This window comes from Hylobates moloch, unplaced genomic scaffold (genome assembly GCF_009828535.3).
Source record: "Hylobates moloch isolate HMO894 unplaced genomic scaffold, HMol_V3 SCAFFOLD_15, whole genome shotgun sequence".
NCBI classification, from domain to species: Eukaryota; Metazoa; Chordata; class Mammalia; order Primates; family Hylobatidae; genus Hylobates; species Hylobates moloch.
In genome coordinates this window covers 30,396,567-30,423,658 of record NW_026652290.1, presented here as the reverse complement: position 1 = coordinate 30,423,658, position 27,092 = coordinate 30,396,567, and the positions used below count along the sequence as shown (strand labels likewise).

General features: G+C 43.3%; 1 protein-coding gene across 2 annotated transcripts in view; it reads right to left on the bottom strand.

Moving 5' to 3' along the window:
* Positions 1-22,397, bottom strand: part of ACOXL (acyl-CoA oxidase like) — a 362,177-nt gene extending 339,780 nt beyond the window's left edge. The window contains exons 1-2 of one of the 2 annotated variants that reach the window (XM_058428613.1): positions 22,305-22,397; positions 5,993-6,076 (exon numbers count right to left, since the gene is read on the bottom strand). In XM_058428613.1, the coding sequence (XP_058284596.1) occupies positions 5,993-6,076; positions 22,305-22,379 (159 nt within the window). In that variant the 5' untranslated portion in view covers positions 22,380-22,397. The remainder of the gene's footprint in view (positions 1-5,992; positions 6,077-22,304) is intronic. The other variant, XM_032177651.2, reaches the window with a different exon arrangement.
* Between the last annotated feature and the right edge of the window lie 4,695 nt (positions 22,398-27,092).

Sequence of the window (27,092 nt, the reverse complement as noted above, 5' to 3'; positions counted from 1 at the left end):
GGTATGGACCCCTTAAAACAGAAATGCTGAGGCTGATGGGAAGTAGGCATCAACCCATCACGTGGGAGTGTCACAGAGTGTCCTCCGAGAGGACACTGTGGCTCTCCTGTCAGACTACCCAGCGTCCTGTCCCCGGCACACCTCAGGGAACAGGACACAGAGAGGACCATTTGCTCTGAGAGAGACTGCAAAAAGCAGTGGTAAGACAGAAAAAGTAGAGTTGGTTGGGGGATACCTAATGAAAACTCGAACTTCAAACATGCACCCACCTTGCTTGAGAAAGCCTCCTCTCTCTTTTCTCACTTATCAGGAGAAGAAAAAGGACAGCTATGACATCGAGCACATGAGGTAATGATCACAACATGCCCAGTGAGGGCCGGCAGCAGCTTCCAGAGGCCACAGTGCAAGACAGCTGAGGGCTGGGAGGTGTAGCCAGGACAGGTCACAAGGACCAAAGGATGGGGCTATGGCAGGGCTTCTTAGCTTCTAAATAAAGACTAAAAGGAGATATCCTGAAGTGGAAGGGAAATTTGGTGGGTTAGAGCTGGGAAGGCAGGCTGGTATCACCTCAATCCACCAACGGAGCCACTACCTGGAAGACTGTGGGGCTGGGCCCCCAGCCACGTCCCAGGAGGTTACAGTCCCCATCACTTATGGAGCTCCTGCTACCTGCCAGGTTTGGCACGGGGATCCTTGTAGGCATTACTGATTTAAATCTACACACAGCCTGTGAATGGGCTTTAGCAATGCCATCTTTACAGAGGAGAAAGCTAAGGTACATATGTACAAAGGAACATGCCAAAAGTGTGGCTGGGAAGTCCTAGAGGTAGAACGTACAACTCTGTTGTTCTGAGTGTGCCCCTGTCCCGATGGACCAATGAGGTCTATCCCGTGGGCAGGAAGCCTGCTGCCTTCCCAGCTGCAATAGGCCAGGCCGTTCCTATACAACAGCCCAACAAGGGTCTCCTAAAGAGACTTCAAGTGTATTCAGGATCTCCTAATTCTAAGAGCAAATTTCCACAAATGGAAAATTGGAAGTGTTTTTTGAGACAATGGGGACTCCAGAAATGGACTGAATTTTGTCCTCGCAAAATTCGTATGTTGAAGCCCTACCCTCTGTGTGATGATACTTGGAGATGGAAACTTTGGGAAATGATCAAGGTTAGATGAGCTCATGAGGGTGGGACTCCAATAATGGGAGTGGTGCCCTTAAAGAAGAGGAAAAAAAAGCAGCACCTCTCTTCACCAATGAGGACACAATGAGAAGGTGGCTGTCTGCAAGCCAGGAAAAGAGCCCTCACTAGAACCTGACCATGCTGGCACCATGATCTTAGACTTTACAACCTGCAGAAAGGTGGGAAAATAAATTTCTGCTGTTTAACTCATCAAGCCCATGCCCATGGTATCTTGTTATAGCAGTCCAAGCAGGCTAAGACAGATAGTAAGATGGTTCAAATAAGGGAAAATAGAACAGCCAAGGAGAAGCAGAAAAGGAGGCATGTCTTATTTGTTTTGGCTTTAGTTAGAGTCCTTCCAGATTGCACCCATGTTTTTGGCAGGAAACTTGGGCTGGCTCACAAGCTAGAGTGGGGATTCAAAGCACCAATAAAATCTTTTTCCCTGGCACTTTGCTAGTATGCCCACCCCTGTCTCTGTGAGCCACTCTCAGAGCCAGCCCCCAGCCCTGCCAGCACTTGGCTGTGTGAGTACAAATTAGTTTGTCCAAGGTGCTCAGGGAAATCCAAAGCCACTGGATAAACAGACCTGGAGAGAGAGAGAAAAGGGACTTGAACATGGAGGGCACAGCTGATTTTGATGAATTGATGCTGACGTCCCTTCCTCAGGTTGACAGCCAGCTCCTGTGAAAGGCAGGGACCACCAGTGGCTCTTGAGCTGGCAGAGGGATCTGGGAACCCCTGACTGACCCAGAGCTCACAGGAACTGTTCCCAGCACACCACATGCCCTCCTGGCATCTCCTCCACCACCAATAGAAAAGACAGCCATGGTCCTCCTGGTCAGGACGTAGGGGCTGCGCAATCTATATGTTCCTCTAATTGTCTAGGATTTCCAAGCTCCAGGAAAAAAAAAATCTCCCACAATTACTGATGTGTGGGACAGCATAGTTAATAATAATTTTTAATTGTCATTTTTATTTGTGGTAAAATATATATAGCATAAAGTTTGCCATTTTAGCCACTTTTAAGCACACAATTCAGTGGCATGAAGTACAGTCACAATGTTGTACAGCCATCACCACTATTTCCAAAACTTTTTCATCATCCCAAACAAAAACTCTGTACCCATTAAGCAATAACTCCCATTCTCCCCTCCCTCCAACCTCTCGTTACCTCTAATCTACCTTCTGTCTTTGTGAATTTGTCTATTCTAGATATTTTATATAAGCAGACTCATATAATATTTATCCTTTTATGTCTGGCTTACTTCACTTAATAATTTCAAGGTTCATCCACATGGTGGCATGTGTCAGAACTTCATTCTTTTTTATGGCTGAACAATATTCCATTTTGTGTATATACCACATTTTGTTTACCCACTCCTCTGTTGATGGAAATGTGGCTTGTTTCCAGCTTTTAGCTATTGTGAATCATGCTGCAATGAACATTGGCACACAAGTATCTATGTCAGTCCCTACTTTCAATTATTTGGGGTATATATCCAGTTAGTGGAATGCTGGGCTGTATAGTAATTTTTATGTCCTACTTTTTGAGAAACAACCATATCGTTTTGATTTTATATATTTATTTGATACTCAAGTATTGACACCTATTATGTACCAAGAATGTAGGGGTTATAGTTTTCAAGGAGTTTTCCCTCTCGTGGTAGTGAGACATAAAGTAATTCCATGAATAAATATATAGATTCAAAATGGGTACACGTTATGGCAGAAAACTATAAGAAGCAAAGACAGGTGACAGCGAGTGGATGGGACTCAAGCTGAAGGCTTGGGAGGGGCATCCCTGCGGGAAGGACATGTTAGCTGGGACATGAAGAATGAGTAGGTGTCAGTCAGGAGAAGGAGGGGAAAGACCAAGCTAGGGCTAGGAGCAAGTGGTCCAAACGTGGGTAAAAGGAACCAGAAGAAGGGGAGAGTGGAACAGACGTGACCAGGGCCACACCTGCAAGGACCCATGGGCAACATCAAGGATTAGAGGATGTTTCTAAAGCATAATGGGAGGGAAGAGATTTTAAGCAGGAGAGTGGAGTGATCAGAGAAGTATTTCTTTTTTTTTTTTTTTTTTTGAGACGGAGTCTCGCTCTGTCACCCAGGCTGCAGTGCAGTGGCGCCATCTCAGCTCACTGCAAGCTCCGCCTCCCGGGTTCACACCATTCTCCTGCCTCAGCCTCCCAAGTAGCTGGGACTACAGGCACCTGCCACCATGCCCAGCTAATTTTTTGTATTTTTAGTGGAGACAGTGTTTCACCATGTTAGCCAGGATAGTCTCGATCTCCTGACCTTGTGATCCGCCTGCCTTGGCCTCCCAAAGTGCTGGGATTACAAGCGTGAGCCACTGCTCCCGGCCTCAGAGAAGTATTTCAAAGGACTTTTTCTTTAAGTCCATGCCAGTTTCCTTCTAGGATACTCAGGAGTTTTCAGAAAAAAAATTTTATTATGGAAAAATTCAAATAAAACAGAAGCATCTAATGAACTCAAGGATGGCCAGCTCATGGTCCCTTTTCCTTCATCTCCCTCCCCCCGCCATCCCCACTTACTTTACCTTCCTGCACCCCAGGTTATCTTGATGTTTATCCCTGACATCATATCATGTCTTCCCTGAATATTTCCAATACATACATAAAAGATACAGATTATTTTTAAAAACATAGCCCTAAAACCATTATCCCACCTACAAATATAATGATCATTCTCTAATATCGTCAGATGTTCAATGCTCAGATTTCCCCAACTGATACATAATTTTTCATTACAAATAGTTTGTTGTTTGAACCAGGGTGTAAATAAGACACACATACTGAAATTGGTTAAAATGCTTCTTAAGTCTGCTTTATGCCACAGGCTGCTCCATCCCTCATTCACTCAGATGATCCCTGTGAAACTCCATGGACTAGGATCAGTGCAAGACTCTGGAGACCAGAGGAGAGGGCTCCCTACCCAGAGAGCTGCCACCACCTGTGGAGCTGTCCTCATGGTCACAATCCACAGAGGCTTGCTGAAGAGAAGGTAGATGGCAGAGTAGGGTGGGGGTGCAACATGGTAAAAGCACAAACTGGGGATCATGAGAGTCTGGACCAGGATCCTCCAGTATTTCTGAGAGGGGATTTATTTATTTATCTGTTGCATCTCAGCTAACTGCTCCCTCTGAAAGCCACAGCTGACCCATCCAAGAGGGAAGAGATCGTGCCTGGCTGAAATCACAGGGAGCCCAGTCTTCCTGGAAAAACCTGATGGTGGACACCCTCACGACAAGATGGCACTCACAGATTTCTTTGTTTTTAATTCCTACCTACCAATAGACAATATCCACACCAAACTGAAATCACCACCATACTGGACTCACTGCCAATTGACCTGGCTTCTTGTCTGATCATTCTGTCTTCATGTTCTAGTTGTAATTTCTCCTCTTTGGGGACATCAGGACTGGGCGTTTGGATATGAGGAATTATTTTGAGACCCAGTGGTGTCCAGGGAGGGAAAGGAGGGCCCCAAGAAGGACTCTCTGCTGGAAGACTTGGGCAGCATGAGTGGCTGCAGCAGACATGCCCACCTGAGCTATTTTGTTCGCCTTCCTTGGTAAGCTGGAACATGCAAGATAATTGTCTTCCCTCAAGACAATAAGATGCCATTTCATAACCATTTGCAAAAAAAATGGAGAAGTCTAAGAATTCCAAGTATAGGAGAGGATATGGATCCATAGAATCCAATTACATGCTGTTGGTGGGAATGTAAATTGATGCACTAACTTTGGAGAATAGATTAACACTACTCTTTAAAGTTAAGCATTCATTCATCCTATAACCAGCAATTCCATTCCTAGTTGAATACCTAAGGGAAGATTTTACCCATGTTCAACACCAGACATGGACAAGAGTATTCACAGCAGTACTTTTCACATTAGCAAAATCCTGGAAACAACATGAGAAAGTGGATGAATAAATGCTGTGGTATATTCACACAAAGGAATATTATACAGCAGTCAAAAATGAATGATCTTCCATTGCTATGTCATTTCCCCAAATGACAAAACTATAGAGATGGAGAACAACCAGATTAGTGCTTGCCAAAGGACAGGGGTGGAATGGAGGCCAAATGAAACTACAAAGGAGTAGGACCCGGAAGTTTCTTTCTGATGATGGAACAGTTCTATATCTTGATTGTGGTGGTGGTTACATGAATCTACATATAGGGTCAAACTGTGTAAAACTATACACACACACACACACACACACACACAATTGAGTGCATGTAAAAACTAATGAAATCTGAATAGGGTCTATGCACTCTTTAATAGTGCTGTACGAATATTGATTTCCTGATTTTACATTGCATTACTGCTATATAAGATGTCACCATGACTAAAGGGTTCTCATGACCCTATGTACTATTTTTGTAACTTTCTGTGAGCATTATTATTTCAAAATGAAAAGGTTTTTATTTTAAAATTTAATGAATACAGAAACACACAATATGAATCAATCTTAGCAATAATATTTAAGTGAAGAAAGAAAATCACACAGGATTATTATACTGTTTTCATAAAACAAAGACAAAGGAAAATAACCAATTGATACAAATGTAACAAAACTATACAAAGAAGAAAAGCAAATTAGAAACAAAAACAGGATAGGATATGATGGTTAAAAGAGAAGTCAGGCACAGGTTTTGAGGTATGCAATTTTACCAACACCTGTGCTACTACATAGACTGAGAGAGCTCACGGGGTTATAGTTTTCATTCCTTGACATGCAAAGCGAGCATGCGTTCAGGAAGGGCAGGTGCCCAGAGCCTCTCACCTTCACTCCTGTGGCCACGTCCGCCATGGAGAGGACTTCTCCTATGACAAGGCTTCGGCTGACAAAATTCTTTGTTTTCTCTGACTGAAAATATGATAGACTTATCAAAGTTTCCTTATGGTTTTCTGACTTGTTAAATTCACAGTTTTTATAACAAATGCATGTTACTTTTATAATAAAAAATAAACACAGTAAAAGCAGTTTTTAAATTAAGAAACAATTCCATCATTCTGCTAAAGTAAATGTTTTCATCTTTTTTTAATGTGGCTTTCTGGTCTCTAACCTTGTTAGTGTTAAAGACTCTTCTTATACAATAGTCAACTGTATCCGCATGGAGGCCAGCCTGCGACCCTGCAACCGACTCGCCTCGTGCCTTGCTTTGCTTTCTCCAGGTTTGTCCCTCACAGCTCCTGGTGTTCCCTTTACAGGCTGGCACCCCCACGGTTCTGCCCAGCTCCTCCAATGTGTGCCACAGCCTGCAGCCTCTCTGCATTGATGCCCCAACCAACAGAGAATGCCTGGCTGGAGCTCTGTTGACAGTCTTTTTCTTTTTTGTACAGACAGGGTCTCACTATGTTGCCTAGGCTGTACATGAACTTCTGAGCTCAAACAATCATCCTGGCTCAGCCTCCCAAGAAGCTGGGACTACAGGCATGTGCCACGGCACCCAGCTTCAGTGACCATCTTGATGTGAGGGTGGAGGATTGGGAAGTCTGGGAGCACTCTGGACACAAGAAAAGCAGTATGTTTACTTTGTAACTATAGACCATCTCAGGGCTTTGATGATTTAAAAATCATGAGGTCCCAATCCCCTCTCCTCACTCACTGTACACAACAGCAACAAATCCCAAGGCTATACGAACACACTCTTCTCCACCAGTGACAAATGAGGCATGGCAAAAACACTGTACATGTTTCGTTTTAAAAATTCAGAGGCAGCCAGCATTTCCTTAGAAGGTGATAGGCCCTTGAGTGGGCAAAGTGCAGCTGTCCATTGTTGAAATCAGTGCTAGTTGTCCTTGTTTGCCAGTCTCTTCTGAGATCCACCCAAAAAAACTGGTGCTTGTTACCCATGTGTATGTGTATGTACGTGTGTGCATGTGCCTGTGTGCACATGTGTCCATGTATGCATGTGTCTATATGTGTGTGTGCATCTGTATGTACGTGTGTGTGTGTGCGAGCGAGTGTGTGTGTGTGTCTGTGTGTGTTTGTACACTGCTCCACCAGCAGCAGGATGATAACTAACCTTCCTTGAATGACTTTCAGTTTCCACACTGGCTAAACCTCTCACCCCAAACACACTCTAGATTTTTCCCTCCCATAGGTTTTTACAATGTTTCTCTCAACCATTATTAATTTGATCAAACAGCAGGCTGTCAAGCTTTGTGACTCTTACCATGGCTCCAACCCAATGCATCTTGCATTGATTATTTCCTAAAATATCTGCAGGCTTGAGTATATAAACCACTGCGTGGCTCCAGCTTCAGCTCACACTGCTGAAGTTATTACCAACAAATAATAAAAGACAACTAAAGCAGGTATTTGCAGACTTTTTTAGAGGGCCCAAGTGTCCTTTGTTGCACAGATCCTCACAAAAACCCTACACGGGAGGCTAACAGGACAGGAAAGACTGACCCCATGTAACAGACAGGAAATCCCAGGCTCAGGGAGGTCAGATGACTTGTCCCACCAGAGTCACCTGGGAAGTGGAGAGCAGTATCCCTTATCAGAATCCAGAGCTTCAGGTTTCTCATCTGGACATCTTGCCACCAGCCCTTCCTGATCCTCTGAGTGGCCTTGGGACTCTGAGTGGCCCAGCCTTCCTCATTGGTCCACCCCTATTTTTTACCACTAGCCTTGTTCCCAGAGAGCACCCGACGTCAACTTGCCCTGGGCCCCCAGTTCATCTTCCTGAGAGTCACCCTCTCTGGAATCATCACAACAAACCCTTCCTTGAGACCAGCTCTGTTTTAGCCAAACTGAAATAATCAGGAGTAAGCACAGCCCCCCCGAATTTCTAACTATTCATAGCTTTCTTCATATTTCACTCTCTTCACGTACACTGTCAATACAAGAGTATGACGTTGCCATTAATGGTGTCCAACTGTGGTCATTTTTACTCACCAGTTTGAAATTAATTGCAAGGACATTTACTGAAGAATCAATCCAAAATTTAGCCATCACAGAGCATTATAAATTGTCTATGACAATTACTTCCCTTCCCTTGTCTCTGCAGGAGATAGTGACCTTTGCTATTAGATCTGATGGGAAATGACAATAGGAGTTTGCTATTAATTCTCTGATGTTGATTTAAGCATATATTTATACTAATCCATCTCCAGATGCCAAACCAAAGTTCCAGAACTGGGAATAGGCTTAATAAGAATGACTGCCCTACTGGTATATATTTTAACATCTTCTTCACACACAAATTCCCTATCTTCTTCAATTCTTATTTTATTTCTGATTAATTGTTCTTAATTAAAGAATGTCTAATGTTGACAAGTTTCACCTCTCATTGAAATGGCAGCACTAACTGAATGGTCTATGATGATAATGATCAATCAATAGTTATGTGCTTTTCTACATTAATCTTTGCAGCAATTCTACTGTATCAATAGCTGCCTTCATTTACACTTAATATATTCAAACCAAATTCAATCTCCATAGTAGCATCTAAGTTTGTAATGATTTTAAGTAATAATAATTCCACAAATGTATGAATACTATACCCAAGCTTATAGTTTATCCTAAATTACAGTCCATGCTATTCACATGAATACTTAATAAATTCAGCCTCAGAGGAAGATAGCTTTTCTTAAAATACTCCCATTTCTTTGTAGAGCACTTGATGTAACAGATCATTGTGATGTAATAATCTGTTAAAAACTCTGAAAAAAATGTATGTTTTTACAGAGTAGTCTCTAAAAGACATATATACTCCTCAACTAAAACCACCATGATTCAGAATAGGTTGGATGTGTAGTCTGAGTTGTCTTTTCTCTGATGTTAGCCCACACAGCCTCCTTTGCCAGCTCTAAGCAAGACTCTCACCTCCTGGGCTAACCAGCCCTGGCCTTCCCTCCAAAAGACCCCAAGTCTGGCCACTTCTTTTTTTTATTTTTTTATATTTATTTATTTATTTATTTATTTATTTTATTTTTTTGAGATGGAGTATCATTCTGTCACCCAGGCTGGAGTGCAGTGGTGCGATCTCGGCTCACTGCAACCTCCGCCTTCCAGGGTCAAGCGATTATCCTACCTCAGCTTCCCGAGTAGCTGGGATTACAGGTGCACGCCACCATGCCTGGCTAATTTTTTTTGTATTTTTAGTAGAGATGGGATTTCACCATGCTGGCCAGTCTGGTCTCAAACTCCTGACCTCATGATCTGCCAGCCTCCACCTCCCAAAGTGCTGGGATTACAGGCGTGAACGACCGCGCCTGGCCAAGTCTGGCCACTTTTTACATCTCTTCACCAGACTCTTGTGCCCTGGACTATAGTAAAAGCCTCTTGACTGGCCTTCTGTGTCCATCCTGCCCCAAACATCAGGCACCATGAGCTTTTTATTATTAGTTATTATTAAGGTAAAATTTACAGCCAGTGAAATGAACAGAGCTTAAGCACGAGTTATGTTCAATTATCTACCTGTGTAACCATCATATCAATCAAGAGCACAGGGCATTCCCTGCCCCCAGCAGGCATCCCCATGCCCCTCTACAGTTAGTACCCACCTTCACAGGCAACCACTGTTCTCTTTTCTTTCTTTGTTTCTCAGAGATGGAGTCTTGCTTCATAGCTGAGGCTGGAGTGCAGTGGTGTGATCGTAGCTCACTGTAGCCTCAAACTCCTGGGCTCAAGGAATCCTCCTGCCTCAGCCTCTTGAGTAGCTGGGATGACAGGTCTGCCATCACAGCCAGCTAATTTTTTTTTTTTTCTGGAAACAAGGGTCTCACCATGTTGCCCAGGATGGTCTTAAACTCCTAATCTCAAGCAATCCTCCTGCCTCAGCCTCTCAAAGTGCTGGGATTACAGGCATGAGCCACTATCGCCCCCAGCCTAACACTTCTTTTTGTATCACTATCCACTAGTTTGGCTTGTTCTTGAAGTCACACAAGCAGGAAACAGTATGTGCTCTTCGGGGTCTGCCTTCTTCCATGCAAATGAGGCATCTATGTTAAACTGAGGATATCCATAGTTCATTATTAGAATGGTTTCCATCTATGAGTAGCTTATAATTTGTCTAAACAAAACTCTTCAGTGAAACTGGGTTGCTTCCAGTTTCAGGCTCTTATGAACAAAGTTGACATAAACATTTGTGTACAAACCTTTTTGGGGACATGTGTCTGTTTCTCTTTTGTAAATCCTTAGGAATGCAACTGTAGGGTTAAAGTGTAGGTTTAGTGTTGTAAGGAACAGCCAAACAGTTTTTGAAAATGGCTGTACCATTTTACACTCCTCCCAACAATGAATGAGAGTTCTAGTTTCTCCTTATCCTACCAGCATTGTCAGTCTTTTCCAATTTTAGCTATTCTGGAGGGAGTGTAATGTTATCTCACTATAGCTTAAAGATGTATTTCTCAGATGACTAGAGATATCACCACATTTTCATATGCTTAACAGCCATTTGTAAGTGTTCAAGTCTTTGGCCACATTTTAAAAATTGGGCTGTGTGTCTTTTTATCATCAAGTTCTAGGGATTTTTATATAGTATGGGAACAAATCCTTTATATCTAGACACAAGTTTTTGTCAGAGATATGCATTACAGACTTTTTCCTACTTTGTACATTGCGTTTTTATTCTCTTAATCATGTCTGTTGATGAACAGCAGTTTTTAATTTTATTGTGGACCAGTTCATTAGTATGTTTTATTTTACATATTCAAGTGATTTTTGAGTCTCCTCTAAGAACCCCTGCCTATCCTAATAGGACATTCTCCTCTATTATTCTACAAATGTAGTAATTTTTGAGTCTCTGTTTAGGCATCTAATGTGTCTCAAATTAGTTTTGTGTGTAGCATGAGGTAGGGACGAAAGTTAACTTTTTTCCTGTACGCTTATCTAGTTGTTCCAGCATCGTTTATTGCCAAGACATTGCTTTTCCCATTGAATTGCCTTGGCAACTCAATTGGTCATACATGTGTGAGTTTCTTTCAGGACCTGCCATTCCATTCCATTGATCTCATTGTCTTTCCTTATGCCAATACCCCATGACCTTGAGCAGCTTTATAATATAATGGCTGAAGTCATGTAGTGAGTCTTCTAACTTTGTCCTTTTTTAGAATTGTTTTAACTCTTCTAGGTCTTTTGCATTTCCATATATGTTTTGAAGCAACCTGTAAATGTGGATCAAGGTACTATAACATTTTTAAACTAAGTATCACATTGTGTTCCTTCTTCCCTCCCCTCTCCCCCGACCATAGCGAACACCTCCAACGACTCCAGTTACCACTGCAAGAAAATCTAACCCTCTGACCACGTCCTCCATGTCTAGCCCTTCTTACTTCTTGCTGGTTCCAGGGGCCATACAGCAGGCCAGCTGCACAGATCCTGGGAGCATTCTGTAACAAACGCTGTAGCCATGTACTTCTGTTCTCTCCAAGGGCCTTTGATTACTCCAGGAAAGCCCAGTGTAGGATTGATGAAAGGTGACATTCCCATGGCTCTGTCTAAAGATATTTTTCTCTTTTCACGACATTATTGCAGGACCCTGACAGTGTAGGATTTTCCAAATTCTTGCCACAAATGTAATACCTCTTCCCCTGGCAGCACATGCTTACTACCAAATTCCTAGTTACTTCGAAAATGTTTCTGATTATTAGTGTAATTACAGAATCTATTGATATTGGTGGCAGGTAATAATGAACGTATCTTATTGACATTACCAGCTTGATATACAAGCTTACTTTTTTATGCAGCATTCTACATTTATTTTAATGGAAATTAATGGTTGCTTATAATTTTTGGCCCATGAGCAAATATTGTTCCCATTATTCTACATTGTGAGAGATAAATATACCACATGACTACTTAAAAACTGGATGGTCAAGCAGTACTAACGCTGGGCGTTCATTCAGCACTTCCTATGTGCCCAAACACTGTCTGGACAACTTACCATGTGTTATGCCATTTGAGCCTCACATCAACTCTTTAAGGTAAGTATTGTTATCATCCACACTTCACAGAGAAAGAAACTGAGATGCAAAGAATTCAAAAACTAGCCCAAGGCCACACGGCTCCTCAGTGAAGGAGCAGCCAGTCATGAACCCTGTTCTATCTGACTCCAAAATCAGAAACCCATAACCATTGCATGATGGTGAGAAAATTGTACTATGACCATCCCATATCCCCTTTTCAAAACAATGTAAGTATAAATTCATATATGATACATTTCAAAGACCAGATTGAGATATGCGTTATTTTTGGACAACAGAATTTTGCAATTGTGTGTGTGTCTTTACCTGTCTGTATTTTTAACTTTCCTGTAATGAACATGCATCATTTTTGATAATGAGAAATTTGTCAGCATTTTTCCCAGTTATGGTTTGTGCATCTTTGTATAGTGTCTCTCTGTAACTGACTCATCTATCCAAGCCTCACAGCATCAGTAGAAGGTAGAAAAGCAGACTTGGAAACCAGTAAGAGCCAAGTTGGTCCCCGTGCCAGGAACCAAAGGGAAAAACACTGCAGGGTTTCAGGCTCCATGTGACCCAGAAGTCACGGCCCCAACTGGGTATGGCCGCTGCTGCCAACATGAATGCTAACCCTGCCTTCTCCAACTGCACGAAACTCCTGCCTGCTGGCTGGTCCCATTGGGAGCTTCCAATAGTTGAACTCGGCTCACATGCCCAAGACCAGCTTTGTCTTGTGGCAGGAAGGCAGCCACTGGAAACCACTAATGCTACCCATGTTCTATGTTTGGACAGCCCCAAAATAGGACACCTGCCCCGACCCCTTGAAGCAGTGTGGCCTCTCCTCAGGTGCTATCATGAGGACAGCCTCCCTCAACCCCACATACACACAGGAGGTCAGTGCTGGGCTCTGTGCAGCCTCCGTGGCTAGTGTCAACCCCAGCTCACCCAGGAGGGCTGTCCGTGCTGATGGCCCCTCTCTGAGCCACTGTCCTGTGATGGATGCACTCTAGCCCCTGGCCCACGAGAAAGTGCACACTTGGAAGACAGAGATGGTCTCCTACTCATCTTGAGTTACAAGATTCAATTCTTCCATCCCTCTGTTCTGTCCCCATCACAACAGAAAGACTCTGCAGGGTGGAGTTTTGCCACACACAGCTGTGGAATTGGGCCAACTGGCTTGAATCCCGCCTCTGCTTCATTTACTATTAAATTTTAGACAAGTTACCCTTTCTCTTTACATTTTAGTCCCCTGACTTGTAAAATGAGCACCATATTTACTTTATGATTTGCTATGATAATTTAATGGAGTAATGTATGTAAAATGCTTATGAGCCCTCTTACACTTGTCCCTACCTCTATAGCCACTTCTCTCCAGTCTCCTTTCTGGTCCTTCCCACCAGGCTCCCCCCTTGGACCTCCCCTTCTCTGTCAACACCCATGCCATGGGGATCCCTCCAGCCTTATGGCTCTAAATTCATCTCTATGCTGATGGCTTCCCCGTACCTTGACCCTAAACATCGCAAACATGTTTAGATGATCACATCTAAAGACTAGCTCCAGATTTAACCTAACATCTCTTCTAGGCTTCCCACCCAGTATATGGTGACCCTATCCTTCTAGTTGAGTTGCTCAGACCAAATACCAGGGAATCGCGTTTTCTTTCCCCTCTCTCACTCCACTTCCATGTATCAGTGTCTGTCCACTGCTTGACCTTCAGTAAAATCCCTATTCCTGCCACTTCTCATCACCTTGACTGCAATCACTCTGGTTCCAGCTAGCACCACCTCTCTCCCTGGTGACTGCTCTCTCCCTGGTGACTGCTCAGCTCCCTGTTTGCAGTCCTGCCTCTCATATAGTATATTCCTAAGCCAGCAGCCTGGAGACCCAGTCAGACAGGTCCTGCTTCACTCAGTCCCTCCAAGTCCTCCCATTTTATCCAGTCTGAAGAAAATCAAATGCCTCATAAGGCCCTTCATAGTCCTGGCACTCACTATCTCCCTGGTTGTCACCACCTCTCTCCTCCTCTCTCACTCTGCTCACACCACATGGTGCCTGACATGTCCTTCCATTAACAAGCCCAGGACACTCCCACCTTAGGCCCTTCATGACTGCTGTTCCCTCCACCTGGATGCTGTTCACCGACCTCCAGCTGTCTCACTCCCCCACCTCTTAGGCATCTGCTCCAATGTCCCCTCATCATGAGGCCCCCACCTGTCCCTCCGACTCTTCCGAGCACCTTTACATCTTCACTTAAAAAAATTAACATATACACAACATAAAATTTACTATTTCAACTATTTTTAAGTGTACAATTCTCTGGCACTAAGTACATTCACCGTGTTTTGCAACCATCATCACCATCCATCTCCAGAACTTTTTAATCTTCCCAAACTGAAAATCTGCACCCATTAAACACTAATTCCCATTTCCCCCTTCCCCCAGACCCAGGAAACCACTATTCCACTTCCAATCTCTATGAATTTGACCACTCCAAATACTTCATGTACAGCATACCGTATTTATCTTTTTGTGACTGGCTTGTTTCACTCAGCATAATGTCTTCCAGGTTCATCCATGTTACAGCATGTATTAAAATTCTCTTCTCTTTTAAGGCTAAATAACATCCCATTGTATGTATTACAAACATGTTTTGTATGTTTTGTTATGCCATTCATCTGCCAATTGACATTTGGGTTGTTTCCACCTTTTGGCTACTGGGAATAATGCCACTGTTAATGTGGATATGCAAATAGCTGTCTGAGCCCTTGCTTTCACTTCTGTGGGGTGTATACCAAGAAGTGGAATTTCTGGATCGCATTGAAATTCTACATTTAATTCTTTAAGGAAATGCCATACTGTGTTCCCCAGTGGCTACATCATTTCACATTCCCACATCACCACCAACAATGCACGTGGGTTCCAATTTCTCCACATCCTCTCCAACACTTGTTCTTTTCTGGGTTTTTTTGATAATAGCCATCCTAATTGGTGCAAAGCAGTATCTCACTGTGGTTTTGATTTGCATTTCCCTAATGATTAGTGATGTTGGGCATCTTTCTATGTGTTTATTAGCCATTTGTGTATCTTTGAAGAAATATCTCTTCAACTCTCTGACCATTTTTTAATCCAGTTGTTTGGTTTTTTCTTGTTGAGTTGTAGGAGTTCTATATTCTGGATATCAATCCCTTATCAGATATATAACGTGCAAATATTTTCTCCCATTCCATGTGTTGCCTTTTCACTCTGTTGATAGTGTCCCTTGATGCACAAAAGATTTTGATGTTGATGTAGTCCAGATTATTTTTATACAAATTTTTACTAAAATGTTTCTTAAAATTGTTTTTAATAATTAGATCATTTTTATTCTGAAAATGTATCTATGTTTTTCAAAGGCCTGTGTTTTTGGTGTTCTATCCAAGAAATCATTGCCAAATCCAAAGTTATGAAGCCCTTTCTTTATGCTTTCTCTGAATTCTTTATTAGTTTTTGCTCTTACATTTAGGTCTTTAATCCATTTTGAGTTAAATTTTGGAGATGCTGTAAGGTAAGCTTCCAACGTCATAGTTTGGCTTGTAGATATCCAGTTGTCCCAGCATCATTTGTTGAGAAGACTGCTCTTTCCTCACTGAATGGTCTTGGCACCCTTGCCAGAAATCATTGACCACATAAGTGAGGTTTTATTTCTAGGGGCTCTTTATTCCATTCCATTGGTCTCTACACCTGTCTTTATGCCAGTTCCACAGTTTTGATTACAGTAGCTTTGTAGGAAATTTTGAAATCAGGAAGTGAGAGGCCTCCAACTTTATTCTTCTTTTCCAAGATTGTTTTGGCTATTCAGAGTCCCTTGAGATTCCATGTGAATTTTAGGATGAGTTTTTCTATTTCTGCAAAAATCATCTTTGGGATTTTGATAGGAATTGCACTGAAACTGTAGATTGCTTTAGTAGTATTGACATTTTAACAATATGAGGTCTTCCAATTCATGATCATAGGATGCCTTTCAATGTATTTGTATCTCCTTTTATTACTTTCAGCAATTTTGTAGTTTTCCATGTACAGTCTTTACCTCCTTGGTTAAGTCTATTCCTGAGTATTTTATTCTTTTTGATGCTATGATAAGTAGAATTGTTTTCTCAATTTCATTTTGGATTCTTCATTATTAATGTATAGAAACGCAACTGATTTCTGCATGTTGATTTTTATCCTGTAGCTTTGCTGAATTTATTAATTCTAATAGATTTTTTGTGGAATCTTGGGGTTTTCTACATAAAACATCCTGTCATCTGCTCATAGAGACTATTTTACTTCTTCTTTTCCAATTTACCACACTTGATTTTTATCCCCAGCATCCATCACCATCTGACATACCAGAAATTTACTTGTTTATTAGTTTATAGTCTGACTCCTCCCAGACAAAAATGTAAGCTCCATCGAGACAGGTAATTTCTGCCTGCTTTGTTCACTGCCCCTTGAGCAATGCCTGGCTCACTGTAGGTGCTCAACAAATAATTATAAAATGAACGAATCACCTCACCTGGCACACGGAAGGGACTTAGCAGAAGGTAGCAAGAAATAATTATTGATTTTTTACATAATATTTCACTGCACAAGTAATAATGAAGGGTTAGAATGAAAAGGGTGTTTTTTTATGCAGAATGGTTGCAGTGTCAAAAAACAAATAGCACCATGATTCCAGCTGCACTGGAATCCCAGAGCAGGTCCAGCTCACTCCCTGGCATGCCCCGCTTTCAAGTAACCCCTGTGGCTATCACAGATGACAACTGCATTCAGGTGCCAATCCACATACAGGGACTTCTGTAAACAGACCACTCTGTCCTGTTGTCTCTGCCCAAATCCTCCAAGATATTCCAGGCGGCCAGGGCTGGGCTGACCAAAGTACTGGCCAAGTGGCCAATGTCCAAGTCTGTGGAGCTGGAGCTGGGACAGGGACTCCTGCCAAAGACAGTATATAGGACTAAGAGCCAGGAGAGCCTGTCACAGCCCACTAGGAGAAGCCTGGGTTCCAGTACAAACAGAAGCCAGAGGCCCAAGGGGGAGCCAAGGCCAGGGCGGCAGAGCCAAGAGCTCAGAGTCTGTCCGTCGGTCAGGAGCCAGTCCTGGGATGGGTGGGGGAGTACAGCGGTCACAGTCTGCAGCACTCGCTGGGGCTGGCACTGGAAGTTGTGGGCAACTGGGCGGGGCCTGGGTGAGTTGGGACTGGGACAGGACAGACATCCTCAGCCTCTTGGCAGATTCCTGGCTCAGCTCCTTTTGCACAATACACTCAGGGCTTAAATGTAAATGCTTCCTGGGAAAGGCTGTTTCTTCTCTCAGGGTCTGAGTAGAAAAGTAACCACCCTCCCCGGCATTCCCAAACACCTTCTAAGGTGAGCTGACCTTAGAACATTCTTCCATTTTAGATCTGATCACCCACTTGATATTTCTCCAAATACAAAAATACCTCAAATGGAGATTACCTAAAATTCTGATAAAAATATTAGTCATAATATATGTAATATAAATATAATGCAACCAATGTTCTACTAGTTCCCCTCTGATCTGCTGAGACTGAGCTTCCTGAGAAAACACTAGATGATTTAGATCAGTGACTCTCAACCTTTATGGTCCTTGGACCTTTTTTGAGGATTCCAAAGAGGTTTTCTTTGTCCAGGCTACAACTGTCAATTTACCATATGGCATAATTTTTATGAAAAATAATCATAATTTCAAAAAACTCATGAGAAGAATGGCATTGTTTCACATTGTTTTAATATCCGGCTCAATAAAAGATAGCTGCCCCTTCATATCTGCTTTTGTGCCATCTGTTGTGATATGTTGTTTTGGTTGAAGTTTATGATGAATATCCAGTGTCTCACATGCAGGTAGTTGGACATATACTTTCCATGTAGCACCTGAAAGGGTCTTGGGGACACACAGGGGTCCTCGGGCCTTACTTTGAGAACCACTGGTTTAGATAATGATGGTGCAACTATGTCCCTCACTCGTGTGGATCATGGGGATAAAAACCAGAGCTCTGGGTGAGAGAGAGAATGGTTGTAGGCTGGTTGGGGGTGGGGAAGAAGGAGTCAAGGGTAGGATCTTCATTATCCAGGTATCTGTCCCCAACCTGCACTACACTTGGCTGAAAGCAGTCCGATCCCAGCTGGCTCCCTCCTGGGGAAAGGTAATGTTGAGATGCAGTTTCCCTATGAGCCACCCACAAGCCCTGATTGGTAGGGACCAAATGCTTAATGGAAACAATTTTGGGGAGACAAGGTGCAGGAAAGGAGGCATAGTGCAGCAGTCCGCAACCCCAGATGCACAGTGGGTCACCTGGGAGATGTAAATGCTGACTTGATTAGCCAGAGCAAAAGCCTTCACAGCAGGAGTTTTGAAAGTTGTCTGGCTGCTTCTACTGTGCAGACAGGGGTAAGCACCACCTGTTTGACGTGGGCTCAGGAAGCAGAGCACCTGGGTTTGAATCCCTGGTTCACTAGTCATTTATATATACAACTCACTAATTGTATAACTAACCTCAGGCCAATTACTCAGCTTCAGTTTACTTATCTGTAAAATGGGAATGCCATGAGGGATGTTGTGAATACTGAATGACATCATCTATTTCAAGTTCTTAGTGTTGGGACTGTACCAGAACACGTACTCAGTCAACTTGAGCTGTAACTGTCTGCTATGGTGAAGATCAGTGCAGGCTGTCAGGCTGTCAGCTTCCAGGGATGAGCATCTCTGAGGAAGCTGTCCCCCATGCAGGACAAGACACTGCCACAAAGTAAATGTTAAGACCTGGGTCTTAGAGACAGAAGGTCTCTGCATCTGGAAATAGAGGCAGTTGGTGACCCCCCAGCCCAAGATCCAATTCTGGAAACTTCAGGGGAACAAGAGAGCTCTTGGCTGAGGTGCACAAAGGTGATGTCACTAGAAACAGGTGCAGGAGAAGTCAGCACAGAGAACAATGATGGTGTTCACACTGTGTGTGTGTCTGTGTGTGTGTGCATGCACACTCTGCAATCAGACTCATACTGTTTTTTCCCTTTAAAATTATTGAAACATCTCAAATCTATTACAGATGGCAGAGAGGAAAACACAGCGTGGAAATATTTTAATGGTTCATTCTTGGCCTGCGGACTATCCATAGAGACCTGGAGCGAATGAGACTCCCTCCTCATTTGTCCCCTAGAACATCATCATTACACATTACACACTGCGTTCTGCCTCAGAGCTCATCGGATCATCCACAAAAGTGAAGAGTAACACGAAAGAGGGGTCCAGGGAAACACAGACGGGCCTGGCATGCTCCCTGAGCAGGCAGGACAGCCATGACTCAATCGTTTTATTAAGAGGCAGGATGAATCATGTAACACTTCTTCTAGAAGTACTGGATGTGGACAGCTCCTCCAGCTGTTTACAGGGTGGAATTTGAGAGCCTTCAAACACAGATGTGCCGCTGAGTCTCATGACATCCACCCAGCGAGATGAGCCTGCCACACTGATGGCCAGTTTCATTTCCTTCGGGTTTATTGGCTTTTGCGAATTCATACAGAGAGAGGTGCCAAACAGGCAGAGATAATTCACAGAAATGACTGGAGGGATCGTCTAGGGCCAATCCTGTGCCTCCTGGAGGAATTATATCTAATCACCCAGGACAGAGAGTTGTCCAGGCTGCCTAAGGCCACTAAGTGAGCCAGGAAAACAGGAAGATAATTGGATCCAGAGCTCAACACGCTTCATCAGGAGCGAGATTACAGAGGCTAATCCTTCAGACTCAGCGGGTCAGGCTGCAATTAGCAAGCCTCATTAAGGGATCAGCTCTCACGTCCAGGTCTTGAGTATTGACACTAAGTTAAGCCACAGACATGTTGGGCTGATTAAGGGAGCAAGAAGCTGGCCACAGGCCAAGATTTCACCTTCCAACCAGCCCCATGCCAAACGCACTTGGAGGCGACTCAGAGAGAGTGGTTGGCAGCAAAGAGGTTGGTTGTTTTTGTGTTTTTTTCTTTTTTGGTTGTATTCACAGCTCTAAATGGATGCTCCATCAAGAGGCAATTTCCTAGCTTGAAAATCTCTGCCAAACTGCTTGGTATGAAATGATTTTTTACGCTTTGCAAGCACGCTCCACTCTGTCACGTGGGAGTTTTCCTGTGCCAAGTGAACATCCATCTGCACGTTCTCCAGCTCAGCTGACACTGCAGTGCCCTCGTCAGTGTGGAGGTGCCTGCAGGACCGCAGCGCAGGTGGTGCCAAGGCTCTGCCTGTAATTCCTTCCTGAGAAGACTCCAGGATTGGAGTCTTGTCTCCTTAGACAACCTACCAAAGGCTGGTGGGATTGTGGGGAAGGGAGAAGGATCTACTTTCAAGCGTGGATCCCAGGCCCCCACTAGCTCCATTCTACGCTCCACAAAGAAAGGCGCCCCTGCTGTCTCCTGAACTGGGAGGACTCCATCCCTCAATCCTCAGACTCTCCCTCCCACACCACGCTGGGCGGGGAGAGGGCTGGGCTGCTGCAGGATAGGGTCGGCTCCTCAGCACGCTGCTGAGCTGCAGCTACCCCAGTTCAGGATCCTCCCCTAGGGGGTCTCACAGGAGGGGTGGTGCTGGGTTTTTTGTTTGTTTGTTCATTTTGAGACAGGGTCTCACTCCGGTTGCCCAGGCTGGAGTGCGGTGGTGCGATCATAGCTCACTGCAGCCCCGACCTCCAGGGCCTCAAGCGATCCTCCCACCTCAGCCTCCCAAGTACCTGGTACTACAGGTGTGGGCCACCATGCCTGGCTAGTTTTTGTTTAAATTTTTGGTTTTTTTGGTTTTGTTTTGTTTTTTGAGACAGAGTCTCGCTTTGTTGCCCAGGCTGGAGTGCAGTGGTGCAATCTCAGCTTACTGCAACCTCCACCTCCTGGTTCAAGGGATTCTCGTGCCTCAGCTTCCCAAGTAGGTGGGACTACAGGCATGCACCACCACACCTGGCTAATTTTTGTTGTTTTGTTTTAGTAGAAACGGTGTTTCACCATGTTGCCCAGGCCACGTTTCGCCATGTTGAGTCCAGGCTGGTCTCAAACTCCTGGCCTCAAGTGGTCCACCTGCTTCAGCCTCCAAAAGTGTTAGTATTACAGGCATAAGCCACTGTGAATGGCCAGTTTTGTATTTTTTGTGGTGACAGGGTTTCACCATGTTGCCTAGGCCAGTCTTGAACTCCTGGGCTCCACCCAGGATCAGCCCACCTTGGCCTCCCGAAGTCCTGGGATTACAGGCGTGAGCCACCACCCCCTGCTGAGGTATATTTTTTTTCCTATGTAAAGTGTTAAGAAAGCCATGAAGCTGAATGAACTTGGCTAAAATATATCACTCCTAATACTGACACAAAGGAACTCACTAATCACGTATTTTTTCTTTGTTTCTTTCTTTCTTTTTTCATGAGGCTAAATTGACTAAAATAATATCACTAAATTTAGAATGACAGTTTTTAGACAAATAAGACATAAACTTTAGATAAGTCTAAAGTGCTTTAAAAGCCCTTAAAATGAGTTATTTCTATTTCCCAGCTATCTAACTTTATCCCTAAAATTATATTGGGTTTGTGTACAAATATTTTATTACTTCTGCTGATACTCCTATTCCCTCGCCTGTAAGATTGGAGAAGTGAATGCGTGAGCCGAGAGAAGGGTTCGATAGGTTAGTGGGAGTGGGGCAGAAAAGGGGCCTGAGGAAGACACTCTCCTCCACCGAGACGTGTCTGTCAGCTGCCCTCAGCATGAGATCAACAGGCTTAGCAAGTCACAAAAGCAAACAAAACAAAATCTCTAAGCAAATTAACACAGGAACAGAAAACCAAGTACCGCATGTTCTTACTTAAAAGTGAGAGCTAAACACTGAGTACATGCAGACACAAAGAAGAAAACAATAGGCACGGCGGCCTACTTGAGGGAGGAGGGTGGGAGAAGCGTGAGGGACAAAAAACTACCTATCGCGAGTTCTGTGCCCACTACTGGGGTGATGAAATACTCTGTACATCAAACCTTCATAACACGCAATTTACCCATGTAACAAACCTGCACGTGTACCCTCTAAACCTAAAATAAAAGTTGGAAAGAAAAAAAATCTCTGTCTCTCTCTCTCTCATACACACACACACACACACACAACCATACCAAAATAACAATGACATTTACCAGATCCTGAACTGCACGTTTTAACAGAGGTAGACCCATGGCAAACTTCACTCTCTGAACTGTCAAAGCTCTCATTTCATCCAAGCTTAAATCGTACCTGTGAAGAACAGATACAAAATAAGACAGCCAATAATTGGTGACTGAGGGGAGGCTGTGGATGCTTTGACCCCGGGCTCAGACAGAAAAGCTGTGTCCATTGTAATGCTTGTTTGATACTGTGCACACTGTGTGTGTCACACAGACTGGGTGTTCAATACAGCCAGACACAGGGAGGGACAGATGGAAGGATTTCCTGACAAGACCATCTTATTCTTATTCTTATTATTTGAGATGGTGTCTCGCTCTGTTGCCTAGGCTGGAGTGCAGCAGTGCAATCTCGGCTCACTGCAACCTCCACCTCCCGGGTTCAAGTGATTCTCCTGCCTCAGCCTCCCAAGTAGCTGGGACTGCAGGTGCCCACCACCATGCCCAGCTAATGTGTGTGTGTGTGTTTGTGTGTGTGTGTGTGTGTGTGTGTGTGTGTTTAGTAGAGACAGGGTTTCACCATGTTGGCCAGTCTGGCCTTGAACTCCTGACCTTGTGATCCACCCGCCTTGGCCTCCCAAAGTGCTGGGATTATAGGCGTGAGCCACCGTGCCCAGCCAAGACCATCTTAAAACAAGACTGCACCACCTCCTGCTCTGCAGGGCTTTGAAAAATGCCCGAGATGACTTAAAGCAGCATTTGGGAGATAGGGGAGAGGGAGTGACATGCATGTTAAAAGAGGTGGGCTATGGTGGCCATAAGCATTGCTACTCAGGGTTGCCTTCGAGAGTACCTGCCTCCAGCTACCACACCTTTGAAATAACAGAGTGATGGTAATTACATTCACCATGAGGCTGCTCATCTCTTGGCTGCTACTAGCTGATGGTTGAGCCTCACGAGGTTCTAGAGTCAGGCCATGCCTGCCCAAGAGGTGACCTGCTCTGGGAGCCCACTTGCCTGCAGAGACTTTGTCATCACTGCACTGTGGTCTGAGGCTTTCCCAGCTCAACCCTTTTCTCCCCCTCTCTTTTCAAGGAAGCCAGACCTGACTGCCTTTGTTCTGGGGATTCTCCCCACCAATCCAGCTCCCTCCCACTTATCCTTCACAGGCGTTTTCTCCCACTAAATCTCTTGTACATCTAGCCCCATCTTGGTGCCTACTTCTCAATGAACCTAAACTGACACAGGAGGAGAGCTTCCTCTTTGGCCACCTAGGATGTTTCCATGCGATGCAGAGCCTGAGCCTGCAGGACCTCACTCAGGTTAGATTTCAGAGCCAGAGGATATGAAAAGGATGGCCTAACAATAGAAAACCTTCTTGGAGATACCCACCCTACAACAGAAAAACATCAGAGCAAAACACACCCATCTTCCTCTCCTGCAGTTTCAGTGGGGCATTGCTCTTCCTCTCTACCCCACAACCCTGCAAAAGCAGGAGGGAGCGCTCCAATTCCTTTCTGCAAGGCTGAGGGGAGAGTTAACCTTCCGCCTCTTGTCTTGCAGAGCAGATGGAGTGTCTGAGTTCCCGACCTGGTGCACACCTTGGTGGGCCAAGTAGGGAGCTGATCTTCTATCTCCTGCCCAGCAAAAGCAGGTGGTGCCAGGGTAGCATTAGTGGAGTCCAGTAGTGGCCATTTATACCCAGCAACAACAAGGCCTAGCAAGAAGATGCGAGGTAAGTCTAGTCTCACCCTGCTTCACACCAACACCTTATCAGCAGGACCCAATGGGAAGCTGAGACTTCACTCCTACTTGGTATTAACAAGGAAAAAGGAGGTGGTAGGAGAGAGGGTCAGTTGGCACTTAATTCACCCCTCTCCTTCCCTGGTGTCATTAGCGCCCAGAAGAGAACTAAGCTTCCATCCCAAACCGGTGACAACAAAGTGATGTGGGTCAGCTTTCAACTTCCCCCTTCCTGATGGCAGCTCAGCCCAGTGGGGAGGGGATGATCTCATATCCCCATTTGAGGGCAACTGAGGCCGTGAGATTCAATGCCGTACTTCAGCTGAGTAGGTGTTGGCAGGGCCAAAGAGGGGAGCTGAACTTCTACTCCATATGTTTTCAACAACTGTAAGTCAGCTCAACAGGAAGCTGAATATACATGGCCACCTGGACATCCCAATATACCTCAACAAGGGACTCCATGCTAAAAAATATTCAGTCAATCTTGAGCCACATAATAAAATATCCAAAATGCCGAGGACACGATAAAAAATTGCTCATCATACCAAGAACCATCAGAATACATACAAATAATTTACTAAGAACCATCACCGCAACAAGGAACATCACAACATGAATGATAAAGAAATCAACAGATACCAACACCAAGATTAATCAGACATTGGAATTATCTGATGAGGATTTTAAAGCAACCATCATAACCATGCTTCAATAAGCAATTATAATTTCTTTTGAAATAAATGGGGAAAAAATGGAAAATTGTATCAAAGAAGTGCAAGTTATAGAAAAGAATAAAATGGAAGTCGTAGAACTGAAAAATACAATAACCAAATTTTTTAAATCTCACTAGATGAACTCAAGAATATAGCACAGATGACAGAATAGAATCAGTGAACTTGATGACAGATTGCTATGGTCTAAATGTTTGTATGTCCTCCAAAATTTATATGTTGGATCCTAATCACCAAGGTGATTATATTAGAAAATAGGGGCTCTGGGACATGATTACGTCATGAGCAGTTCACCCTCATGAATGAGATTTATGCCCTTACAAAAGAGGTCCCAGAGAGCTGCCTTACTCCTTCCACTATGTTAGCACATAGCAAGGAGGCACCATCTATGAACCAGAAAGCAAGACCCTCACCAGACACCAAATCTTCTGGCACCTTGATCTTGGACTTCCCGGCCTCCAGAATATGCAAAATACATTTCTGTTATTTAAAGGCAACCTGATCTAAGATATTTTATTTTAGACTAGAACACAAATCAATAGAATTTATCCAATCTGAACAAGGAAAATATAGACTGAAAAATAAGACAAATATTTCTCAGGAACATTTGGGACAATAACAACAGAGCCAACATGCATATCTTCAGTTTTGAAAAGCAAAAAGAAGAGAGAGACTGGACCAAAAGAGTAGTATAAGATATAATAGCTAAAAACTTCCCCTACTTGGTAAAAGACATAATAAACCTACAGGTTCAGTAAGCTGAGCAAATAATTGGCTAAACCCAAAGAAGCCCATGTCAAGAAACATCATAATTAAATTTCTTAAAACTAAGGCCGAGGAAAAAATCTTGAAGGCAGCTAGGGAGAAATGATGGGTTACTTACAGGGGAAAACCATTGGCATGACAGCAGATTTCTCATTGAAACTATAGAGGCCAGAAACAAGTGGCTCAACATTTTTCAAGTACTGAGACAAAATAACTGTCAATGGCAAATCTTATATTCCGTGAAGATATCCTTCAGGAATGAAGAAGAGGAATAATAAAAATATTATCAGGCCAAAAAAATCTAAGACAATGTTTGCTAGCAAGCTGACTTAAAGAATGCCTAAAGGTAGTTCTTTAAACAGACAGGAAATGATAGGAGAAAAAGGCTAGAACTTTCAGAAAAGAAAGAACATCAGAATGAATAAAAATATAGTAGACTAGATTACTTATTATGGGTTTTTAACAGACTTTTTTAGAGCAGTTTTAGGCTCACTGCAAAATTGATTAAAAGGTACAGAGATTTCCCATATAGTTCCTGCCCCCAAATGTGCATAGCCTCCCTCACTATCAAAATCCCCCACCAGAGTGGTATATTTGTTACAGCTGATGAACATACATTACCCATCATTATCACCTAAATTCATAGTTTACATTAGGGTTCATTCTTGGAATTGTACATTCTGTGGGTCTGGATAAATTTATAATGACATGTATCTACTATTATAGTATCATACAGAGTAGTTTCACTGCCCTAAAAATTATCTGTGCCATGCCTCCCGCAACCCCTGACAACCACTGATCTTTTTACTGTCTCCACAGTTTTGCCTTTTCCAGGATGTCATACAGTTGAAATAATGCAGTATTTCAACTAGACTTTTGGATTGTCTTCTTTCACTTAGTAAATACCTTTAAGTCTCCATGTGCTTTTCATTTGATACCTCATTTCTTTTTAGCACTAAATAATATTCCATTGCCTGGAGGTACCACCGTTTATCTCTCTATTCAACTACTGATGGACATCTTGGTTACTTCTAAGTTTTGGAAATTATGAATAGAATTGCTATAAATATCCATGTGCAGGTTTCTGTGTGCATGTAAGTTTTCCATTCCTTTGGGTAAATACCAAGGAAAATGATTACTGGACCATATGGTAAGAAATCACCAAACTATCTTCCAAAGCAGCTATACCATTTTGCATTCTTACCAGCAATGAATAAAACTTCTTGTTGTCAGCATTTAGTGTTGTCAGTGTTCTGGATTTTGGCCATTCTAACAGACATGTAGTGATATCTCATTGTTGTTTTAATGTGTGTTGCCCTAATGACATATGATGTTGAGCATTTTTAATATGCTCATTTGCCTGCTATATATCTTCTTTGGTGACGTGTCTGTTAAGGTCTTTGGCCCATTTTTTGATGAGGTTGTTTGTTTTCTTATTGTTGAGTTTGAAACGTTCTTTGTATATTTTGAATAGCAGTCTTATATTAGACATGTCTACGTGTCTGTTGCAAATATTTTCTCCCAATCCATGGCTTGTCTTTTCATCCTTTTGACATTGTTTTTCACAGAGCAGAAAGTTTTCCTT